The sequence below is a fragment of the Podarcis vaucheri genome, assembly GCF_965113315.1.
Source record: "Podarcis vaucheri genome assembly, chromosome: 8".
Lineage (NCBI taxonomy): Eukaryota > Metazoa > Chordata > Lepidosauria > Squamata > Lacertidae > Podarcis > Podarcis vaucheri.
The window spans coordinates 52045734-52066865 of NC_138766.1; the positions used below are offsets into that span (position 1 = coordinate 52045734).

At 41.3% G+C, this 21132-nt stretch overlaps 2 protein-coding genes across 8 annotated transcripts in view; one reads left to right on the forward strand and one right to left on the reverse strand.

Annotated features, from left to right (window-relative positions):
* Nucleotides 1-1972: 1972 nt before the first annotated feature.
* CATSPERD (cation channel sperm associated auxiliary subunit delta) lies at nt 1973-4583 on the forward strand. The gene has a single exon (XM_082234813.1). The coding sequence runs from the start codon at nt 2075-2077 to the stop codon at nt 4427-4429; it is 2355 nt and encodes a 784-aa protein (XP_082090939.1). The 5' UTR covers nt 1973-2074; the 3' UTR covers nt 4430-4583.
* A 2563-nt stretch (nt 4584-7146) lies between these two features.
* Nucleotides 7147-21132, reverse strand: part of TRAPPC8 (trafficking protein particle complex subunit 8) — a gene marked incomplete at its 3' end in the record, with an annotated part of 53619 nt that continues 39633 nt past the window's right edge. For 4 of the 7 annotated variants that reach the window (XM_082234746.1, XM_082234744.1, XM_082234749.1 and 1 more), the window contains 10 exons: nt 19973-20120; nt 18328-18424; nt 17790-17861; nt 17657-17697; nt 16812-16997; nt 16222-16323; nt 15562-15609; nt 12578-12723; nt 10954-11043; nt 7147-8250 (listed from right to left, as the gene is read on the reverse strand). In XM_082234746.1, coding sequence (XP_082090872.1) covers nt 8016-8250; nt 10954-11043; nt 12578-12723; nt 15562-15609; nt 16222-16323; nt 16812-16997; nt 17657-17697; nt 17790-17861; nt 18328-18424; nt 19973-20120 — 1165 coding nt within the window. The remainder of the gene's footprint in view (nt 8251-10953; nt 11044-12577; nt 12724-15561; nt 15610-16221; nt 16324-16811; nt 16998-17656; nt 17698-17789; nt 17862-18327; nt 18425-19972; nt 20121-21132) is intronic. The other 3 variants (XM_082234747.1, XM_082234745.1, XM_082234750.1) reach the window with 2 other exon arrangements.

Here is a 21132-nt window from a genome sequence, read left to right on the forward strand (position 1 = left end):
CTCCTGGGTGAATTTAATGCAAGAGTTGGGTGAGATTTCGATCTATTGGGAAAGAAGGCATTGGCAACAGCAACCAGAACAGAATCTTACTTTTGACTATATTTGCAGCACACAACCTTGTTATTACCAACACACTATTTCAACCAAAAAAAAAATTAAAATATCATGGAGGCACCCACAGTTGAACTACTAGCACCTCTTAGACTACAGTGGTAGCTTGGTTTGCAACTGCTTTGGATTACAACCGTTTTGGATTACAACCACATCAAACCCGGAAGTGCGTGTCCCCTTTTTTTATTACAACCCTTTTTTAAATTACAAACAATTGGCGAAAGCCCGTCTTGGGTTACAACCTGTTTTGGTTTACAACTGGACCTCCGGAACAGATTATGGTTGTAAACCAAGGTACCACTGTATGTCTGAGCTGAAGATCGCCGCGATGTACTCCTTACCAGAGCTATGACGATGACTGACAACTGATGGACAGATCACTGATTAATACATTCCACAATGGCTATCAAGATTATACCTCAATGCAGGCTTCAAGGAAGGAAACCAAGGCGCAAAATGACCACTCAAGCCCTTAAAGATCCTATTAAGTGGGATTGCTTCCAAACGACTCTTAAGGACCATCTGAAAGGAGATAGGAGAAGCAACCACTCAGCAACTTAATAGAACAGTTGTCTTTTAAAGTAACAACCTAATCGGAATAGGAAAGGCTGGAGCCCAATAATGGAGTAAGATAAAGGTTAATGTCTCTGGCCTGCCACTGGGTAAAGTACACATAGTCCTAGTATCAAACCATCCTAAATAGCTTCACATAAGCTTATGGAAAGCTTGGCCCATCGCTCAACATCCAAGAAACCAAAGTGCTGCACCAACAAGCACAAATAAACCCACTGCAACACAAATCCAACTCAATGATGTAACATTGGAAAGTGTCAACCACTTCTCCTACCTGGGCAATTATCTTTCCACAAGGGCAGACTTTGATGCTGAAATCCAGCATTGCCTGAGCTCTGCAAGTGCAATGTGTTTGAGGACTTGGACATTCGCAGGGAAACCAAAATGCTTGTTTACAAAGCTATTGTACTACCAACCTTACTATATGCTTGTGAAACATGGACCACTTATAAACTCCAGCTCCAGCTCCTCAAAAGAGTCCATCAACAGTGTCTCCGAAGAATTTTACATATCACTTGAGAAGACAGGCAAACTAATGCCAGTGTACTGGAAGAAGCAAAGATCACCAGTGTGATTCTTCAACATCAACTTTGTTTGACTGGTCATGTTTTGTGGATGCCTGATTATCGTCTTCCAAAGCAACTACTCTATTCTGAACTTAAACATGGAAAGCATAATGCTGGTGGTCAACAAAAAAGGTTTAATGATTCTCTCAAGGCAAATCTAAAAAAAAAGTAAAACAAACACTGACAATTGGGAAACACTGGCCTAGGAGCATTCCAATTGGTGAACAGCTTTTACCAAAGGTGTCATGGACTTTGAAGACACTCAAACTCAGGACGAAATGGAGAAACAAGCTAAGAGGAAGGCACGTTTGGCAAACCCTCACCATGATCAACCCACCCCGAAACCTACGTTCCCACTGTGGAATGGCCACCTGAATAAGAGCTTAGGAAGAGAGGGAGACAGATGGAGCTGGTCTCTCAGCCAATCCTATGTGGTGGACCCTGCAACCCTCCCCATCCCTCTGATGCAGCCAGGTACAAAAACAAGCAATAGAGGACGGTTCAGGGAGTGGATGTGATATTTTGCATGCTTGTGGGAGTAGAGAACGAGAGTGGGGTTTCGCTGTTTCCTGGTTAAAAGAATCCGTTTTATCATCTTTTATTCAGGAACAAGACAGCACAGAAGCTATAATGAGCATCATGTGAAATCTCCTCAGGTACCCCATCCTATCTAACAGCCAACTGCCACTTGGAATTCAGAATAACTGAATTAGAATCTGGAACAAAACAGACGCTTAAAAACACTACAGCTAACAGCATTCACACTGAACACATCTGTTCATGCACTGTGGGGTTGGCTTGAGAGAATAATTCAGAAATCAGCAATGCGGAAGCCAAGCAGTTCTGTAACCATATTAGTGATTTTTTTGCTGTGTCTGGATAGGGGTGATTCTTGGCCATGCACTCATGAACTACTGATTGTATCAAGCGCCTCCTTCAATTCAAGTATGGTATCACACGGCACTGTTCTCTCATACAAATATAAGGACCCTCGTCTAATACCACACCCATGTGAGTCATTCTACTTTGGAGGACAGACTCCTCCAGCCATATATCTTGGGGAAAAGGTTTTCCTCAGCCAAGATAATTTTCAGAGCAGTCTTTTGCCAATGACCATTCCAGCTGTACTAGAAAGCTCACCTGCTGAAGTCACTAGTGCTCTTTTTGTGAAGAACAATCGAGTGCTTTTCGTAATAAATGGAAAGGTCTATTTGTATTTCTATAACACATGGAAAAGCTGGAGAGCGTCAACTGGCATCGATAGCCCCGTTACAGATATCACAAACATGGACTGCTGTTATTCTTTGAAGGACATTATTTGTTACGATACCAGCAATTTCGTTGTGGCTTATACAACTGGAAAGCCTGCTGAATCCACTGATGTCTTCACCTCCAAAGATGGGGGATACAGATTTGTAAAAACAAGCCCTGCCAGTTACGAAAATGCACTGATTGGTATCTACAACTTTGTTTCCTTGGCACAACTTGGAGTTATCCTCAATAAAACAGATGGTGATGGGGAAGCTTATTTTACATATACAGATATGAACTTAGCCCATCAAGAACAAGGTGCAAAATTCGACATGAAACTCTATGCAGATGAATCTGTTATTGGCATAATTCCCCCTGGCATGAGAGGTTTTATTCTCCTTTGGACAAAAGACACTTTTGTGTTCTCTTTCAACCACGGCCTGAATGTCGCTCTGATAACAGTGCATCCCACTGATAAATATGTTAATGTGACATTACCTGTGCATGGCCTTTGTAATGTAGCTGCCAACAGAAATGAGATTGCAGCCCTCACCAAGAGCCAGAAACTTTTCTATGGAACCCTGGACATGGAATCAACACAGATGGTATACATTGGTGATAATACCAAGGGCAAACCCACTGACCCTTGTGAGGCGATGATGTTTGAGAATATTGGGGTGCTTTTTTTTGTCAGTCTTATTCCGAGCACGGATTCTGCATTGTATCATTTTCAGAAATGCATTATTAACATACAGGACACACTCATGACTTTACGGCCACCGCTGGAGCCCTGTCCTGTAGAGATCCTCAGTGGTGATTTCCATAACAAAATATATTATATTGATATGAAGCAGGAACTTCATTTTAATGTCACATTTGTGCCCAAGCCGGGCACTGGGACCCATCCATATGTAACTGTGAGCAATCCCCATGCGCTGGCATTTCAAGCACAAATTGATCAGGATGGCTTTACCTTTGATGGAAACACTAAATACAGGCTACATATTAGGCTGCTTCAACAGGCTTTCTCGGGCATGTCTCACCTCGAGTTTCAGGATACTATTTACTCAAGCAGGATATCCACCGTCACGGTGGATATTTACAACAAAGCCATATTCTGTATTGACATGCATCCAATGACAGCCCTTATTGTAGTGGGCTGTTCACCTAAGAAGCATATCAAAATTGCTGAGAGTACAACAGCATGCAACAGAGGTCTCTTTCAGGATATTGTGCTGCAGAATAATTTTGTTTATTCAATTGATCGAAAGGTATATGACCCACAGTTCCTTGGCAGAAAAAAATTGTCACAGCCAAACCTTAACATTACCTATCGTTATGATCTTTGGAGATGTCCTATTCTGTTGTACTATGACAGCCCATGGCTCCCCGTTCTTGAGCTGTGGGACAATGATGAATTCATAGAATATGTTTCTGCTGATTTTGTACTGTATGAAATACATGGCATGCATAATTATGATTATCTCCTGAATGAAGTAGAAGCCGAGTGTAGGACAGCAGCGCAGAACTGGATCACTATAATGGCAGAGGATCCTGGAAGAGAGCCAAGTGATGTGTGGAACAGATTGCTTTATGAAAATTGTAAGATTCCCCATGAAAATGGGCCTTTGCCATCAGCTTCCAGGCCGTATCATGTTCTAAACAGGAATGAGAAGAACAGAATATTATTTCCACAGTACAATGGCATATATGTCTTCAAAGCCATTATTGTAGATACATACTATAGCTACTGTGACTTAACAACGGTTTTCAGTGTGTATGTACATGGCGCCCTCCCAAAGTCTCAGCTCAATGTTGGTAAAACACTTGTTAGTTTTCTGGTTCTCATATTTGGCGCTATTTTGATGGTATACTTCTTTCCTAAATTAATTAAGGAAAATGCAAGAATGAAAACAGTTTGGGCGTAATATTTTAGTCCTGTAATGTCATGCTCTGAGGAGGGGTAGGTTAATTCTCAACAGCACTGAAAGGAAATACCATTTGGTTTGCAAACCAGTATTTATGGATAAGGGATGCTTTAAAAATGTATGAGTTTTAATAAATACAAGTTGTCAAAAGAAAGTGCTTTGTGGATGGTTCTCTGACTTTAGCAGTATGAGTACCTGCACTGAGCAAACTCACAGCTCCAAATCCACAGTGGGAAAGAGTAATGCACTGTTGTTTCCACAGAGTCTTAAGCATCCATGCAAGGAGGGAGAACGGGGGGGGGGGGAGGAGGGCACAGACTCAAGAAAACTTTTTCACATTTCCTTTTTCTTTCTGCACTATCCAAATATGAGCAGAATAGTGCTTCATAGGCAGTAATCGGTGTTAGGTTTGTGTATGTGGTGGTTTTGGTTGTTTTTCAGTGTGGGTGGAAACAGTTGTCACATGGGCTTTGGATTTGAGGGGGAAAGCTCTCTAATGCACTCTGATGCTACGTGGTATGCTGCCTTGAAGGCTGAAATACTAAGCAAGCAGCCCATGATACTCTCTTCTTGCCCCACTATTCTTAAAAAGTACAAACTTCTCAGTAATTTGAAAAATTGGGGAGAAAAATATTGGATTAGATTTAGATAGAATATTTATATTGGAGATAAGGGAGTGCTCTCTCTCTCTGTGTGTGTGTGTGTGTGTGTGTGTGTGTGTGTGTGTGTGTGGCTGCCGTCTTGATAACACAACACACAAGTCGTGATTAGCTTGAAGATTTATTGCAATACAAACAATTAGCCTCGGACGTCTAACCAAGCGTCTGTGTCGTCCCTTCTAAGAAGTGCTTCCTGGTTCTGCAGAATATGCTGAACCTATGACCTTTCTCATATGTCTACTCCTTAGGCTCAGGGGATTGCTTGCTTGAGCCGGCCGATTTCTCTCCCTCCCACTCTCTCCTGACACCTTATCTACATTCCATTCTGTGTCAGGCGGAGGGGGAGGGGAACTGCTCACAGCTGTCCGACTGCTTCCAAACTCATGCTGCGTTTCTATACTTGGGGCAGATGTGTTCATGACATCCTGGATCAGCAGTGTACTGCAGCTCACAAAGTCAGAACTCTGATTCTCAAGTGCCTTACAGAAACATAGTTACACCTGCATTACTGAAGACTCAAAACTGGCTTCAAACTAATCCTGAAAGTACCTTCTTGAGACAATGTCGAAGGTAGTTTCTGCTTCAATTTGAAGCAGTGTTTTGATGTGTGTGTTACTCTGATTTTCCTCTAGACTCAAACACAGAAGGGAATGCCTGATTTGTTTGACAGTACTTCTGGCTCATTTTGAAAGGGGTGTTTTGTTTTGTTTTGTTCTTTGCTTTGCTTCCCTGGTGGAGAAGGAATTGTTGCCCAGGTGTTGTTCACATTCCCGTTTATTGTGCACCTGCTGCATTTCCTGTGCTGAAATTTTAATCCATGATCATACATTATCCAAAACGCATATGCATCCTGTTCATGTTTGATGTGTTGTTTGTCAAACCAGCTTCACATTGGAGTGCTTTAGATGATCCTAATTTGTCTCCAGCCAACTTGTGAACCCCTTTGCAGAATCCTAATTTTTAGCTGGGGGTGGTCCTACATGGGTGAACTGTCAATCTGAGGATACACAGAACTGGGGCTCTCCACTTCAAACCCCAAACCTACAACTCTGTTTCACTTAACTTATTATTATTTATTAAACTTGTGTGCTGCCCTTCATCCAAAGATCACAGGGTGATTCACAACATATACAAAATGAAAACACAAAATGCATAAAAAGACCCAAAGAAACCAATAACACCTCATCCCACAAACACATTTAAAAGGCTATAGAATGTGTAATCAGCCAAAGGCCTGGTTACAGAGAAACATTTTTACCTACCACTTAAAGATATGCAGTGAAGGCGCAAGGCAAGCCTCCCTGGGGAGATCAGGCAGCTACCACAGAAAAGGGATTTTCTCATGTTGCTACCCTCTAGAACTCTCGTGGACGGCCTCTATGATGATCACGGGGTCCAGGTCAGTTCATATGGGGAGAGGTGGTCCTTGAGGTACTGCAGTCCTGAGCCATTTAAGGCTTTATAGGTCAAAAACCAGCATTTTTAATTGCACCCAGAAACTTGCAGTCAGTGCAGCTGGACTAGGATCAATGTTATATGCTCAAACCGTCTTGTCCTGGTGAGCAACCTGGCTGCCAAATTCTGCACCACTTGAGGCTGCCAAACATTCTTCAGAGGCAGCCCCACATATTATGTGAAGCAGTAATGTAACCTAGAGGTTACCAGAACAAAGAATATAGAAGTTAAGCTATTTCTGTCCAGATACTGGTGCAGCTGGGCCACCACACAAAACTGATGGAAGGCACTCCACACCACCGAGGCCACCTGCACCTCAAGCGACAGCAGTGGATCCAGAAGGATCCCCAAACTACATACCCGTTCCTCCAGAGGGAGTGTTACCCCATCAACAGCAAGCCACCTCCCATCCATCCGGTCTAGGGTACCGCCTACTAACAGTGTCTTGTGTCTCAATCTTGATCTGGACTGAGCTTCAATTTCTAGGCTCTCATCTGCTTCATTACTGAGGCAAGACAACGATCCAGAACAAACCATTCACAGGCATCTACTTAATTTCTGTCATCATTTCAGAAACATTATGAAATAAATCAATACAGTGAATATGGTGCACATTTTATTCTATTTACAGCACATTTGTTATAAATATAATACATTTCTCGAAAAGCTTAATTAACTGGTAATTTAAACAGATCATCTGAATTGTTATAGTTACATAATAAAGTGGATGTGTTTACATGACAAACTTTAATGGTTGTGAAATAGTGCATTTTGTACTGAGATGAATGAGAACATATCTAAACTGGGGTTTTCTGTTTTTAAAGGATATTAAGTGGAGTTATATGCAGTTTGCAAAGAGGACTGGCTATCAGAATATGAAAGAAATCCCAATTTCACTTTTTTAAAAGTGGAAAATGAAAAACTGGGTAGGATTTATTTTTGTATCTTATTGAACTTCACAGAAATGTTATGAAAAGATGGTTCATGAACAAACAAACAAATAAAAATGCCAGCAGGGGTCTGTGCCCTAAATTGCTTCCTAATGTAGCCACAAATATTAACACAGGTTTTAACAGCAGTATGGCTGCATTTGACAGGGTCTAAGGTATACAGGAGTTTCCAATTCTGTTACGAAGAGGATGATACCCAATTAAGTTACATGGAGTAGACCCACAGAAATTAAGTCAATTGATTTCATTGGGTTTGTTCTGAGCATGACTAACATTGGATATCACCAGTAATGTTGTGTATTTCCACTTAATTTATGGAATACTTTTTAAAAAATAAATGTTCTGTCAAGTTTAATGTACCAGGCATTATGAAACAGGAGACAAGTACTTGTAATAGTTTGGAATTTTATCTACACTATTTTAACAGTTCATATGCCAAGGTTGCAGGTTAAAAGTAATGAAGTAAGTAACAGTACTCAAAACACTTCTTTTCTTTCTGGTTTTAAATAAACCTGCAGCAAGTCAAACATTGCCAATGATGATCAGTGCTGGCATCGAGTTCTGCTGACTTGTTTCAAACAAAGTAACCTGGTCCGAAAGCTTGGCAAAAACTCGTGGGGTTCCAAGATTATAAACTCCTGTGTGGACGAAACAGGCCTTTAGCTGCAGGCTGGATACTTCCTGGCTTTTCAGCTGAAGCTTGTATTGTGTTTGCCCAAGCCAAGTAAATGAACCATGGATTTCAAGTGTTTCTGGACTGGAAAAGAGAAAACATGTCATATTCTTCGGCTCATGCCCCAAAGTGTTAGTATAAACCTATGAGTAACTTAGCCAAAGTGACAGTGATTCAATAATTTAATCAAAGCATACTGGGATATAATAAAACCAGTTATATTTATACTAGCTTTTTGCTTATTTATCCACACCACAAGGAATTTCAGTTTAATGCATTCCAAAGTTTGCAGCCTATTATTACTATTTCAATTCTTACCCACCTTTCACCACAAGGTTCCAGGGCGGGTTACAGAAGTTTAAAAAGCAACACTGAAATTTCCGAGTAATTTTCAAGAGTAGTCCCACACAGAGTGAATGGCAAAAATCTAGTCTGGAAGTTACCAGAGCGTGGAGTAGCATGGCCAAGTCATTTCTGTCCAAAAGGTGTTGTATTTCATGAACCCGCTGAAGATGGAAATAGACATTCCTAGCTACCGTATTTTTCACCCTATAGGACGCACTGTCCGATAAGGCGCACCTAGTATTTTGGGAGGGAAATAAAGGGGGGGAAATTATTTTCCCCCCAGGCGCAGGGCTGGAGCGGGGGAAGCCCGAGCTTCCCCCGACCCCAGAAGAGGCAACTCTCCGCAAGCAGCGGGAGCCCAGCACAGGGCTCCCACGCCTTGCGGAGAGGTGCGCGAAGTCTGGGAGCGCTGGGCTCAGCGCGCCCAGCCTTTGTCATGCAGGCAACTCTCCGCAAGCAGCAGGAGCCCAGCGCCGGGCTCCCGCGCCTTGCGGAGAAGTACGCGAAGTCTGGGAGCGCTAGCCTCAGCGCGCCCAGCCTTCGGCATGCAGGCAACTCAGTGCGCCCAGCCTCTGGCATGCAGGCAACTCTCCGCAAGCAGCGGGAGCCCGGTGCAGGCTCCCACGGCTTGCGGAGATCTGCGCGAAGCCTGGCGAGCAAGAGGGGTGGGTGCGCACCGACGCCTCTCGCTCTCCAGGCTTCAGCGAAAGCCTGCATTCGCCCCATAGGACGCACACACATTTCCCCTTCATATTTGGAGGGGGGAAAGTGTCCTATGGGGCGAAAAATACGGTACCTAAGTTTCCAGTAATGACGCTGGATACCCCCAACCTACAAATCTGCTATTTCAAGGGAAATACAGCCCCATCTAGTTCCACCTCCTAAACTAGAGAACTTGAACACATCAGTAGTTTTCATTTGTTGGCCAACATCCAGCGCATCACTGCCTCCAAGCACCAGTCTTGGACTTCAGCCCCCTCTCCTAATTCAGTTGGAACAGAACTATAGAGTTGGGTATCATCTGCATACTGGTGACACTTCACTTAATATCTCCTTATGACAGCCCCCAGTGGCTACAGAGAGTTGTGAAATATCATGGGGGACAAGGCTGAACCCTGCAGGACACCACAGGGAAACTCCAATGGTGTTGAGCCGTGCCCCCCACTCCAACTACTTCCTGGAAATGGTCTGGGAGGTAGGAGAAGAAGCACTGAAGTACACTGCTCCAAACCCCACCTTCCCAAAAGGATACTGTGGTCAATGATATCTAAGGCCACCAAGAACTCAAGGAGAAAATGTATTTCCTTACTCAATTCAAGGAGCATTACAGTTGACAACCATTTAATGGGGGGGGGGTTTCCGTTCCTGGCCCCTGCATGCATCAGCAGAGCACATATAAGTGTGCCCTGCCCCCCTTTTTAGTGACGTTTTCTGCCACTTTCAGGTTCAGCGCTGTGCACACAAGCACAATAGCATAATCAGTTGCCATCTATACTACAAACAACCCACAACCTTTTTTTATGTTATGAATTTGGTAAGGGAAAAAAGTAGGGAGGGAAGTTTAGGTGCATGAAATAATATTTATGCCCAACATGTTTCAGAACAAATTCTTACTCAGAGACATGTTTTAGCAGCAATTCTTAAATGCAAGAGACCCTCCAAGCAAAGATTTATTCTAATATGTGTTGGGCTTGGAATAAATCTCATTTTAAACACCTGCGAGTTCCCTCCTCCCCTTTTCCTGCCAGTGTTGCTGTCCCAGTTTTGTGGTTGAATTTTGCAACATTTATAAGTGAAACATCAACAGTGTCCAATATGTGGAAACATATTCTGGAACTGTACTGATGTCACTGTGTGTGTGCATGTGTCTGCATGTTAGAGAACCAAAGGAAATAATATGAGGAGTAAAACCAGACACATCTCCCCCAACAGATTATGAATGTCAGAGTCAACAGACTGGATTGACTTTCCTCACAATAATTTTCAGAGTAGGATCTAACAAGGAATCCTCTGAATCACTCCTACATAACACAAAATTATAAATTGGAAAAACATGTGAAGTACTTAGTTACTTACTAATTTATTACACTGTTATCCGCCCCCCCGCCCCCCTTCCAAGGTCTGGGCTGCAAACATGATTCACAACTCTTTTTATCCTAAGTTTGTGATGAGAGATACTGGCTGAAAGATACTGCTTGCAACAATATCACCCAGGAAGCTTTGCAAGTGAGTAGAGATTTGAAACTGTTGAGCTGAAATTTTAGATAACATTTCTCCTTCATCATTTGTAACTTTTCCACAGCCTTCAATAAACCTTTAGATTGAAGTAAGTGGTTCATACACAGAGAAGAAGTTTCCCTTTTAATTAAGATATGTTGTCTAGAGGTGAATATCTAAATTTGATTTGCTTCATTAATATAAAATTTAGCTTTAGAATATTACCTTGTTGTTTTATGTCGCAAGTCAATGATCACATCAACATCGGCCTGAGAGCAATTTGAAAGTAGAAGAGTGACTGGTACTATACAAAGGCTACAAAAGAAAAGTCTCATTAGAAGCTTTGTCCTGATACTTCTGATTTTGGAAAACACAACTACACAACACAATATGCACCTTTATTAACAAGAATGAAAAATCAGCCAGAGGCCAAACCCTTCAGTTATAATTCCAAAATAAATCACCATCTTAGCTATGTTACCTGTGTTTGTTCACAAACATCTTTCAATTACAAGGTCTCTGGAGCAGGGATTGTCCACTGATGGCAGAATTATTTATAGCACATTATGTTCTTGTGCCAAAATGCTCAGGTAACCTATCAACATGTGGGGCTACTTTTGACTTATCCACAGTTCTTAATAAAGAAAGGAATCATTATTCTTCAGCTAGATGGGAAATTATAATGAAGCTGCTCTGCAACAGCTTCCATTCTCCCTTCTGGGTTCAAATGCAAAGTGACAACATGAGGCTAGAAACAAGTGTTTAACCAAAGAGAATGTAGCACTCTGAAGCAGAGGCTGCTGTACCCTTCTTTGCTGAACTAGACACATGACCATATCTCCACCCCCACCTTACATGGGGTGTTAAAACACAATAAGAGAAGGCAACATTTTGAATGAGGTTGTTCTTAGTTTATGTTGGCTGAAGTTTTGATTAAAAAAAATGATCTTTAGCATGAGAAACTCCCATGGTTCTTTCAGCTCTTGAATTTATTCAAAATTTGAGAATGCAAAGGAAGGAAGCCTAACCCCAGATCTAATTCAATGAGTTAGTTAGGATGTGGTGGATCTTCAGCTTAGCCAGAAGGACCAACAGAATTTACACAAGTATAAGTCCTGAAAATGGGCATCCTGGGGGAGCGGTGGGGGCAGGACCAGGCAGGGTCGACTTATTGGGATCCTTACACCATTCAGCTTGATCATGTGACCTAGCAAGCCAGCAGAATTTATGTCAGCAAAAAAGAGTTACAGTGGTGCCCCGCAAGACGAATGCCTTGCAAGACGGAAAACTTGCTAGACGAAAGAGTTTTCCGTTTTGGAGGTGCTTCGCAAAACGAATTTCCTATGGGCTTGCTTCACAAGACGACAATGTCTTGGGAGTTCCTGCTGGTTTTTTCCCCTCCCCCCCTTTTTCTAAGCCGCTAAGCCGCTTATCAGCTGATCCGATCAGCAGATAAGCCGCTAAAAGCCACTAATAGCACTAATAGCGCTAATCCACTAATCCTTCAATGGGCTTGCTTCGCAAGACGAAAAAACCGCTAGACGAAGAGAATCACAGAACGGATTCTTTTCGTCGTGTGAGGCACCACTGTACACCAGCTTCCCATACTCAAGATCCCTCCCAAATACTCCGCGTCAAAAGAGGCCTTTGTGATATTATTTAACAGTGATGAAAAATAGCCTTTAAATTTTAAATAACTATTAAAATTAAAGGCTAACTATTACAATGGTAATTTCTTTTTGTTCTTTGTAGTTCAGTGTTGCACTGCATAGTTCTTCCACTGAAGACTATTGGCATCACATTCAACAATATCTAAATTCCTTAAATTAGAACAAAGAAGCATTCAAACCTTTTTTGATGAAATGGGTGGTTATAGGTTTCTGGATAATGAAGACTAGTTTTAATAAGGCTGGAAAACTGATCCAGAGATGGCCTAGCAGGTACCGATGTGTTTTCTGGCCGAAAAAAATTGAAGAGCCCTATCTCTGATGACTCCTGGAATATAAGTGTTAAATAAGCAAAGTCGTATAAAATCAAGAAGAACTCAATCCCGCATGTGAGAAATACATAAGAGATTTTATTCAAATCATGTAAGAGGAAAAAAACTGTTCATTGATTCTTTCTTTAAAACAAATGCAGAAGAAATGTCCATACGATCAAACTTCTGCAGGAGATGGAACAACCAAGAGGGCCCCCTCTGCTGATCTTAACACCCAAGAGGATCCATAGGGAAGGAGGCAATCTTTCAGTTATTTGGAGCCTAAGTCATTCAGGGCTTTAAACACTAGCATGAGCAACTTGAATTGGACCCAGAAACAAAGTGGCAATGTGTATGCTTAAGAAAAGTGGTTAGATATAATAATAATAATAATAATAATAATAATAATAATAATAATAATAATAATAATAATTTATACCCCGCCCATCTGGCTGAGTTTCCCCAGCCACTCTGGGCGGCTCCCAATTGAGTGTTAAAATCAATACAGCATTAAACATTAAAAACTTCCCTAAACAGGGCTGCCTTCAGATGTCTTTTAAAGATAGGATAGCTGTTTTTTCCTTCACATCTGAAGGGAGGGCATTCCACAGGGTGGGCGCCACTACCGAGAAGGCCCTCTGTCTGGTTCCCTGTAACCTCACTTCTCGCAATGAGGGAACTGCCAGAAGGCCCTTGGCGCTGGATCTCAGTGTCCGGGCTGAACGATGAAGGTGGAGATGCTCCTTCAGGTATACTGGGCCAAGGCTGTTTAGAGCTTTAAAGGTCAGCACCAACACTTTGAATTGGGCTCAGAAACGTACTGGGAGCCAATGCAGATCTCTCAGGACCAGTGTTATGTGGTACCGGCGGCCACTCCCAGTCACCAGTCTAGCTGCCACATTCTGGATTAATTGCCGTTTCCGGGTCACCTTCAAAGGTAGCCCCACGTAGAGCGCATTGCAGTAGTCCAAGATGAGTTCTAAAGGCAACCCTACCCACTGCATTTTGGACCAGTTGAAGTTTCCAAGTTATCTACAAGCGCTTCCCTGCATAGGATACATTGCAATAATCATCCAATCTGGAAGTTACCAGAGCATAGAGTACCATGACCAAACTATCTCTGTCCAAAATGAGCCACAGCAGGCAAAACAGGCAGGGCTGGAAATGGGCACTCCTCACCACTGAGACCACCTGGGCCTCAAGTGACGGCACTGGATCCAGGACTACCCCACAAGCTCCAAACTTGTTCCTTCCAGAGGACTGCAACCGTGTCCATTATGGGCTCTCTTCATACTTTCTGGGCTCAAAACACCCAATAACTTTGTCTTTTCAGTGTTACCTTGTGAATGAAGGCCCAGGTGGTTTCAGTGGCTACAAGTGCTTTTTACCAGCTTCGGATGGTAAGACATCTATGACCCATTTTTGGACTGGGACAGCCTGACTACTGTTGTTCATGTGCTAGTAACCTCCAGAGAAAATTACTGATAGGCACTTTATGTGCCTTTGAGGTTAACCTGGAAGTTGCAGATAGTGGAGAATATGGCACCTCTACTGCAGTGTTTCCCAACCGGTGTTCCGTGGCACACTAGAGTGCCGCGAGACGTTGCCTGGTGTGCCGTGGGAGGGAGGCGGGCGAGTCGGGCGGCGAGAGGCAGGGCGGCGGCGGCGAGGAGAGGCCGCCCAGCGCGGGGCTCTCGCCATCTGCCTGCCTGGCTGCCTGGGTGGCGCTGACGTCACGGGGCTGTAACGTGCCTCACATAGGCACACGCGGGGCGGCGAGCGAGCTCTCTCCCACATCCCATCGCCACTCGCTTCGGCCAGCCTACTGGGCTGTCGCAGGCGGAAGGCCTGTGCATGCGCGAGGTTTTCGCGCCTTCGGGATTCCCTTCACGCCTTCCTCCTCCCGGGTCCTTGAGAGCGCGGGAAGCGGCAGCGCGAGACCGGCGTTGAGCCTGGTAGGTATTGTGCTTGCCAAGGCAGTCATTTGGGAAATGAAAACTTGCAAAGCAAGCAACCAGTTCAATCTGAAGTACGTGTATGCTTAATATCCTGTATCTGAAACCTGTTCTGCCCCCTCCCCCACATTTGGTGCCATTTTCATCTACACATGCAGCAGAGTAAGTTGACCCAGAATAGTACCAATTCAGATGGCAGATGGGAGAATGACAGTGCTGAATGCTTTCCCATGTAGAACAGTCCCTGCAAATAAAAACCTAGCATATTTGGAAGAGGGATGCTAGCCTAACCATTACCTTCTATGCTGTTACTATTTTTTTATTTTTTTTTACATAAGTAAAAAGTGACCTTTCCCCATCTGGCATGGTGGTGTGCCTCGAGATTTTTTTCATGAAACAAGTGTGCCTTTGCCCAAAAAAGGTTGGGAAACACTGCTCTACTGCTCACTGGGACAGATTATCGCCTGTGTTACACTGCCTCTTAAAGAATTGCACAGGCTACCGATAGTTAAGCTTTGTGGGGGGAAATGACACTATAGTTAAGCAAAAGAACAACCTAACCCCAAATACTTTTACTCATGAAAGAACTCAATTCTTATTAATCTGGTGTAGGGTCATTCTCTACATCACTTTATGCACAAATTGGGGAGGGGATGGGAAAAGAGCATATATAAATTTCCTACATGGAGAATAGAATTTTAAGAACAGTGTGAGTGTCAAGCCTCCCAAGAATTTATTCAAAGGCAAGGAAGTCAAAAGCAGAGATCAAGCTATTTGTGGTGACACCCAGCTTGTTTGGTGAGGAGGGAGGATGAGGTAACAGCAGGTTATTAAAACAGATAACAGAAATGGTGACCATACAGCACTATAGAAATATATCTTTCCCCTGGATTCCCATACCTGTTCCAGGTCTTCCCAGTCAGAATTCCAGAGTATTTTTTTAAAACCCTAAAAAAACAAAGGTATCAGAGCAAGATAATATATTCCACCATGCACAAATATGCTAATTAAAGTTAGTTAAAAGATATTTTGCTAAGGGAAATCCTGGCTGGCCTTAATCGTGATTAATATGTGCACCAGGGAGGAAACATGTTCTGAGGTGGAGTCATGATCTATAGGTGGAAGGAAGTCATCATTATGTTTGCACTTGACTCAAAATAACTTTTATTTAGACATGCTTCAAGAAAACAGGTTGATACAATAGCCCATCTTCACATCCCCCCCCATGCAGCACCCTACTTCAACCTTCATCCCAAGCGTTTGGCAGTATCTCAGTACTCCTACATTCATTGTGCTCTTAATAATGGAACTTCTAATATATACTATGTTATAGAATTCTGCCTGAAATCCATCTGGTCAAGGAGATTTCCTCCCCCCCAAATATTTCTCAAAGTTCATCTATTAAAATGCTAGCAAGGCAGATTTTACACCTTAATAACTGTTGATATATACTATTGTTGTACTATGTATTTTGGGGTCTATGGACTGCAATAAAGCTTGTGTGTAAAAAACAAACCCTTGCTTTTCTTAAAAACAAAAAAAGTAATTATTCCATGATACCTGTTTTTGAGGGAAAGAAAATGCCTCCTTCCCTACTGTATGAAGCACAACATGATGCTGTCCTTCCAAAATGAGTTGCTTGTTATCCTCCACCACATATGCCTGTTTGAGGAAAAGGTAGAAAAAGATCACAACATAAACAAAATTGTAAGGTGTAAGTTGTAACAGGAATTTACCAAATAGTGACAGCTAAGAACGGACACAAATATGGTGAAAATAATAACCTGTTATAGATCTATTGTAAAATATATTGTTGAGTAGTGTTAACAGAGTATAGCCATCCCGATACTTTTATTTGGTTATTAAACACATTTATAAAGAACCCTTAAAATGACATATTTAAAAACATGTAGTTAAGTGGGCGGTTACTGGAAACAGGGTGTTCTCTGATACAGTCCCAATTGTTGAACTTCATCTCCAGACACATTCACCAGGGGCTGATAATGCTATCCTTTAGGAAGTGTTTTAAAATGGCCCCCGTCTCCTAGGTCTGTGTCAGTCAATAACATTAAACAGCATCTCTACTGCTTTGTATGCTTAGGTTGTACTGTTTTGCTTATCTGTGGAAATATATTATATTTTATACGTACTTTCCAAAGTACAATGATGTTCAAATCCACTTCACTGCACTTCTGTATTAATCTGACAGCATTGTCAGGAGATGGTTTTGCAGCTCCTTGTGATGTGTGCACACTTTGCTGTGATCGAGTTCTTTTTAAGTCAGAATATAAGCTTCGGAAAAAGAAATCTGCACATGGACTGGTTGAACTGATTATCTATGAAAAAAAAGGAACAGAGGTGTTGTTCTTCAGAAATAGCTAGTAAAATATTTGTTTGAAAAACAAACTATAAACTGTAATCCGAAAGTGATGTGCATTCAGAGGTTGCCTCTCAAATTATAATTCTACAGAAACCCCAAATGGTTCATCATGTTCCTCCAGTTCCAAAACAGTCTGGGGATTTACCGCAAGAATTTTATTTAAAAAGGCAAATGGTACCACTGTATGCTTGTAATTGCGCACTCGCACACTGCACTTTTAAAAAGCAGTTCAGTTCAGCAGAGTTGTTCTGAACAAAGGCCAAGAAATATTCAGACGTGCACATTGATTGTGGTCATATTCTGCTTATGTCTAAAACTGCGTATACAATGTGGAAGAGAGAATGTGATTGTACTTGAGTAATTATCACATGTTTTTAAAATGCCTTTAGGCACATTAGCGCTCCTGAGCTTTGTGAGTAACTACATCAAACATATCAATACTTTATTTTTATTTTATTATTCAGTACATGGGTACTTGAACCATTGACTTTTCTGTGTTTTAGATTTAGCAAGGTTTCTTCCCATCACCCAAGATCATTTATTGGAATAAATGCTTTGCTCATGTGGTTGTATTACACCACTGTATAAATGCATTAAAAAAAATGACATGTATACCTGTTCACTTCCAAAAACGATATCTGCAAATGTATAATTTTCTACAAATGAAAAGGGAGAAAAATGTTAGCCCATAAAAATGAATGAAGATTTAATTATAGAAATATTATACTCCAAAAAACTGAATACTTACCTACTGAATGCTTGCATCTTACTGCTTTCAAGCACAATTTTCCTTTCTCTCTGTTAGCCAGCTTAATATCTGCTAGAAGGAATGACCAAATATGGATTGCTTCTCATGTCATATAAGTTTACACTTTAACATCATAACTGCTAAGCTCACATATTTTACACACAGCAGCATAATCACAAATGTGTGTGTGTGTTTTAGGGTAATACTATTATTATTCTTCAAGTACTTAACAAAAATTCTTCTTGTGCTTCTAAATCTTTTACTTGTGACATGTTACAATTTCTGGTCCAGAACTTTTCTGGCCCAAAACTTTCCCACCACTTCCCAAGCACAACTACTGTTCCCTCCCTCCCACCCCTACATTAAATAATGTCCTACAGACCCTCAGGAACAGTTTTGGGGGTGCAGGGAGCTGCAGTCAAAAGGAAGCAGGAAAGTTCCATTTGATGAGCTGAACTTGCCGTTCTTAGGATCCAAGCCTAAACATTTATACAAAACACAATTTGAACTACCATATCTACTTCTGCAATTCACAAACCTTTGTCTTCAGACAGATTTATGGATTCCTGTAATTTCCAGTTCTTGCTGTTACTAGATACTTGTACTATGTGAAATTCTTTTACACCAGCTTCACTCTAATAAGCAAGCACCAAAAAGAGAGATAAGAGATGAAATTTTATTTAAGTCATATATTAGAAAATGTTCAATAGCTTGATATTACTCAAAATATTTAGTATTTTTATTCATGCATCTTTCTGAAAAGGTTAGATCAGGACAATTCACAAAATGGTGCTTCCAGAACAGAAAAAGGACAGTGTAGGGACAAAAAAAAAAACCTCCAGAAACATTCCATCAAATTTCACCCACTAGTATTGGACAGCAATCTATGACTGTGGGGTAAGGAACATGTATGTACACAATCTAACATGCCAAACATGCACACAGAAAAATCAAATCTCAATGGCCTGCTTGCCATAAAAGGCCCTGTCAGGAAGCACTTTAAGCCGGTGTATACTTTAAGGATACCTAATTGTCCCTAATTCAACTCTGGCTGCATTTGCTCAATAGAATTTAATACATTGCAAGAGTTAGTAACTCAAGTAAAGTTTTCATATAAAAAGAGAGAGTGTGAGTCGTGGCACCTGAAGATCTTCATTATTCACATTTTCCACACCTATTTTAATCTATCCACTGAAAAAACAAAATAAACGAAGCCCTACTTAAGCACATTATCTCCACCTTGCCAGGTTCATGCCTGGAGAGAGTTTAGAAGTGGGCCTTAAGATTGTCGGCTTGTTCCTCTACTCCCTTCGTTGTGGATGAAAGAAAGTAACTGAATCAGAAGATCCTGCATTCATTTGAATGTGGAGATCTCTCTTAACACTGCAAATTTAAACCCTCTGTATAGAGATTTTAATCTCAGAGGAACAAAGGCACAGAATCTCTTAGATCTGGTTATTCACTTCCCTCCATAGCAAACCAAGTGAGGTACAGATGTGGAGGCCCATTTGGCAGAAGCACACTCCAATCTCTCCCAAGCTAGACCCCTAGAGAGAAAATGACATCTGAAGAGGTTCAGAACAGGCCAATTATTTTAATTATGCATAATGAAGCTGAATACTACAAAGTGACATTTCTAAATTTACCCTACCCTAGATGCTGTTAGAAGTTAAACGTCTGCATCACCAAAGGTTCAATAGAACAGGGAATGATACTAAAATTACTTTATTCTGAACCAGGCATAGGCAAACTCCAGCCCTACAGATGTTTGGGACTACAATTCCCATCATCCCTAGCTAACAGGACCAGTGGTCAGGGATGATGGGAATTGTAGTCTCAAAACATCTGGAGGGCTGAGTTTGCCTATGCCTGTTCTGAACTTTCAATCCAGTAAAATTAGTTTTTGAAAATTAGTTTTAAGAGACTATGCACAGATCTATAAATATATATTAAAAAGTCAAAGTTAGAGAAGACAAAGATAAGCAATGTGCTCTGAGCAAACTGAAGCTCCAGGGGAAGGAACAGCAACTTCCTTTAAAGGTTCTATGATCCTGCCTTCAAACAGGGGTGTGTGCATTCTTATCCCACCTAAGGATATCTTACACACTCCCCAACATTTTGAGGACAGCAAGCTTCAATTTAAAAATACAAACACTGTTGGACCAAGTTCTAAGCAGACTTACGGTATTGATATTTTCCACATCCACAAACACTAGCATGTTGTTGCCATCACCTTTTTCATCCTCAAGAGCATTGCTTCGATATACGCTGGCTCGTACAGTCAGTGATCGACTGGTACAAATAACGGCAGTATGTCTCAATACTCTGTGACTGGAAAGAGAAAATATGTAACATTTCACCACCTTTGTATTTCCCTCACATGCACTTCAGCACCAGGAAGTTGTTCACTAACAATCAAGATGGTTTACATTAAAAATGAGGGGAAATTCGCTCTGATCCATCTACATGCCCACTGAAAGGAGCTTTGCATCAAGTTTCATTTCACTCTAAAAAGTTCCACATATCTGATGCCACCTGCCTTACTGGACTCCCTTCCTACTAATAGTAGGCAAGAAATAACAGTTTAGCTTCAGGTGCTTGCTTAATACTTTTTTAAAAAATCACAGAGGCCTTCCCTGAACTGTGATCCCAACGGTGTGTGCTGTTGATCATTGTGATTTACACTTATTCTGAATTTTATATTATTTTATGGTATATTGTTTTTCTATGTGGTACACTGCTGTGTAGTCTGCCATTTTGTTACAAAATAGTATCCACTGGTATCCAAAAATAGACAAAAACCTACTCCATGGCCTCATGCCAAATGTAGCTGAGGTGTTTTAAGAGGTGTCCAAATGTATAAGTGCATAGAATTCTTTTATTTCAAAATATATAGATTTTTATGTTTTCATTGTGAGTTTGCTTTATGACAACTTTAAAATGCTAACTTAATATAATTAAACAGTTATTTGTTGGTTTGCCATGTTATGTTTTGAAATGATTTGTCATTTGTGACTGTAACATTGTATTGATTTTCATTTTTGTTCTGTTGTGAGCCACTTTAAGCATATGTATATGGAAAAGCAGCATTAAAATTCAAATAATAAATAAATCCAGTTTTCCCCGTAGTACATTCATCTGCGTGCTTAGAATTAAACCCAATGATAATACTCAGGCTCATCAAGAATCTGAAGACTATAAGCAGTCATTTGATTAAAAATGGTACAAATTTAATTAAGTATTTAATCTGTTCTACCCCAAAAATTTGTAACCTACCCAGACATGTAATTTAAAGGAAGTACTGGCTTTACACATTAAATGAATGAAAAGGATATAGGTTTCT

Excerpts from the sequence above, each read along its gene's own strand:
- CATSPERD (XM_082234813.1), top strand. The coding sequence starts at position 2,075 with ATGCGGAAGCCAAGCAGTTCTGTAACCATATTAGTGATTTTTTTGCTG.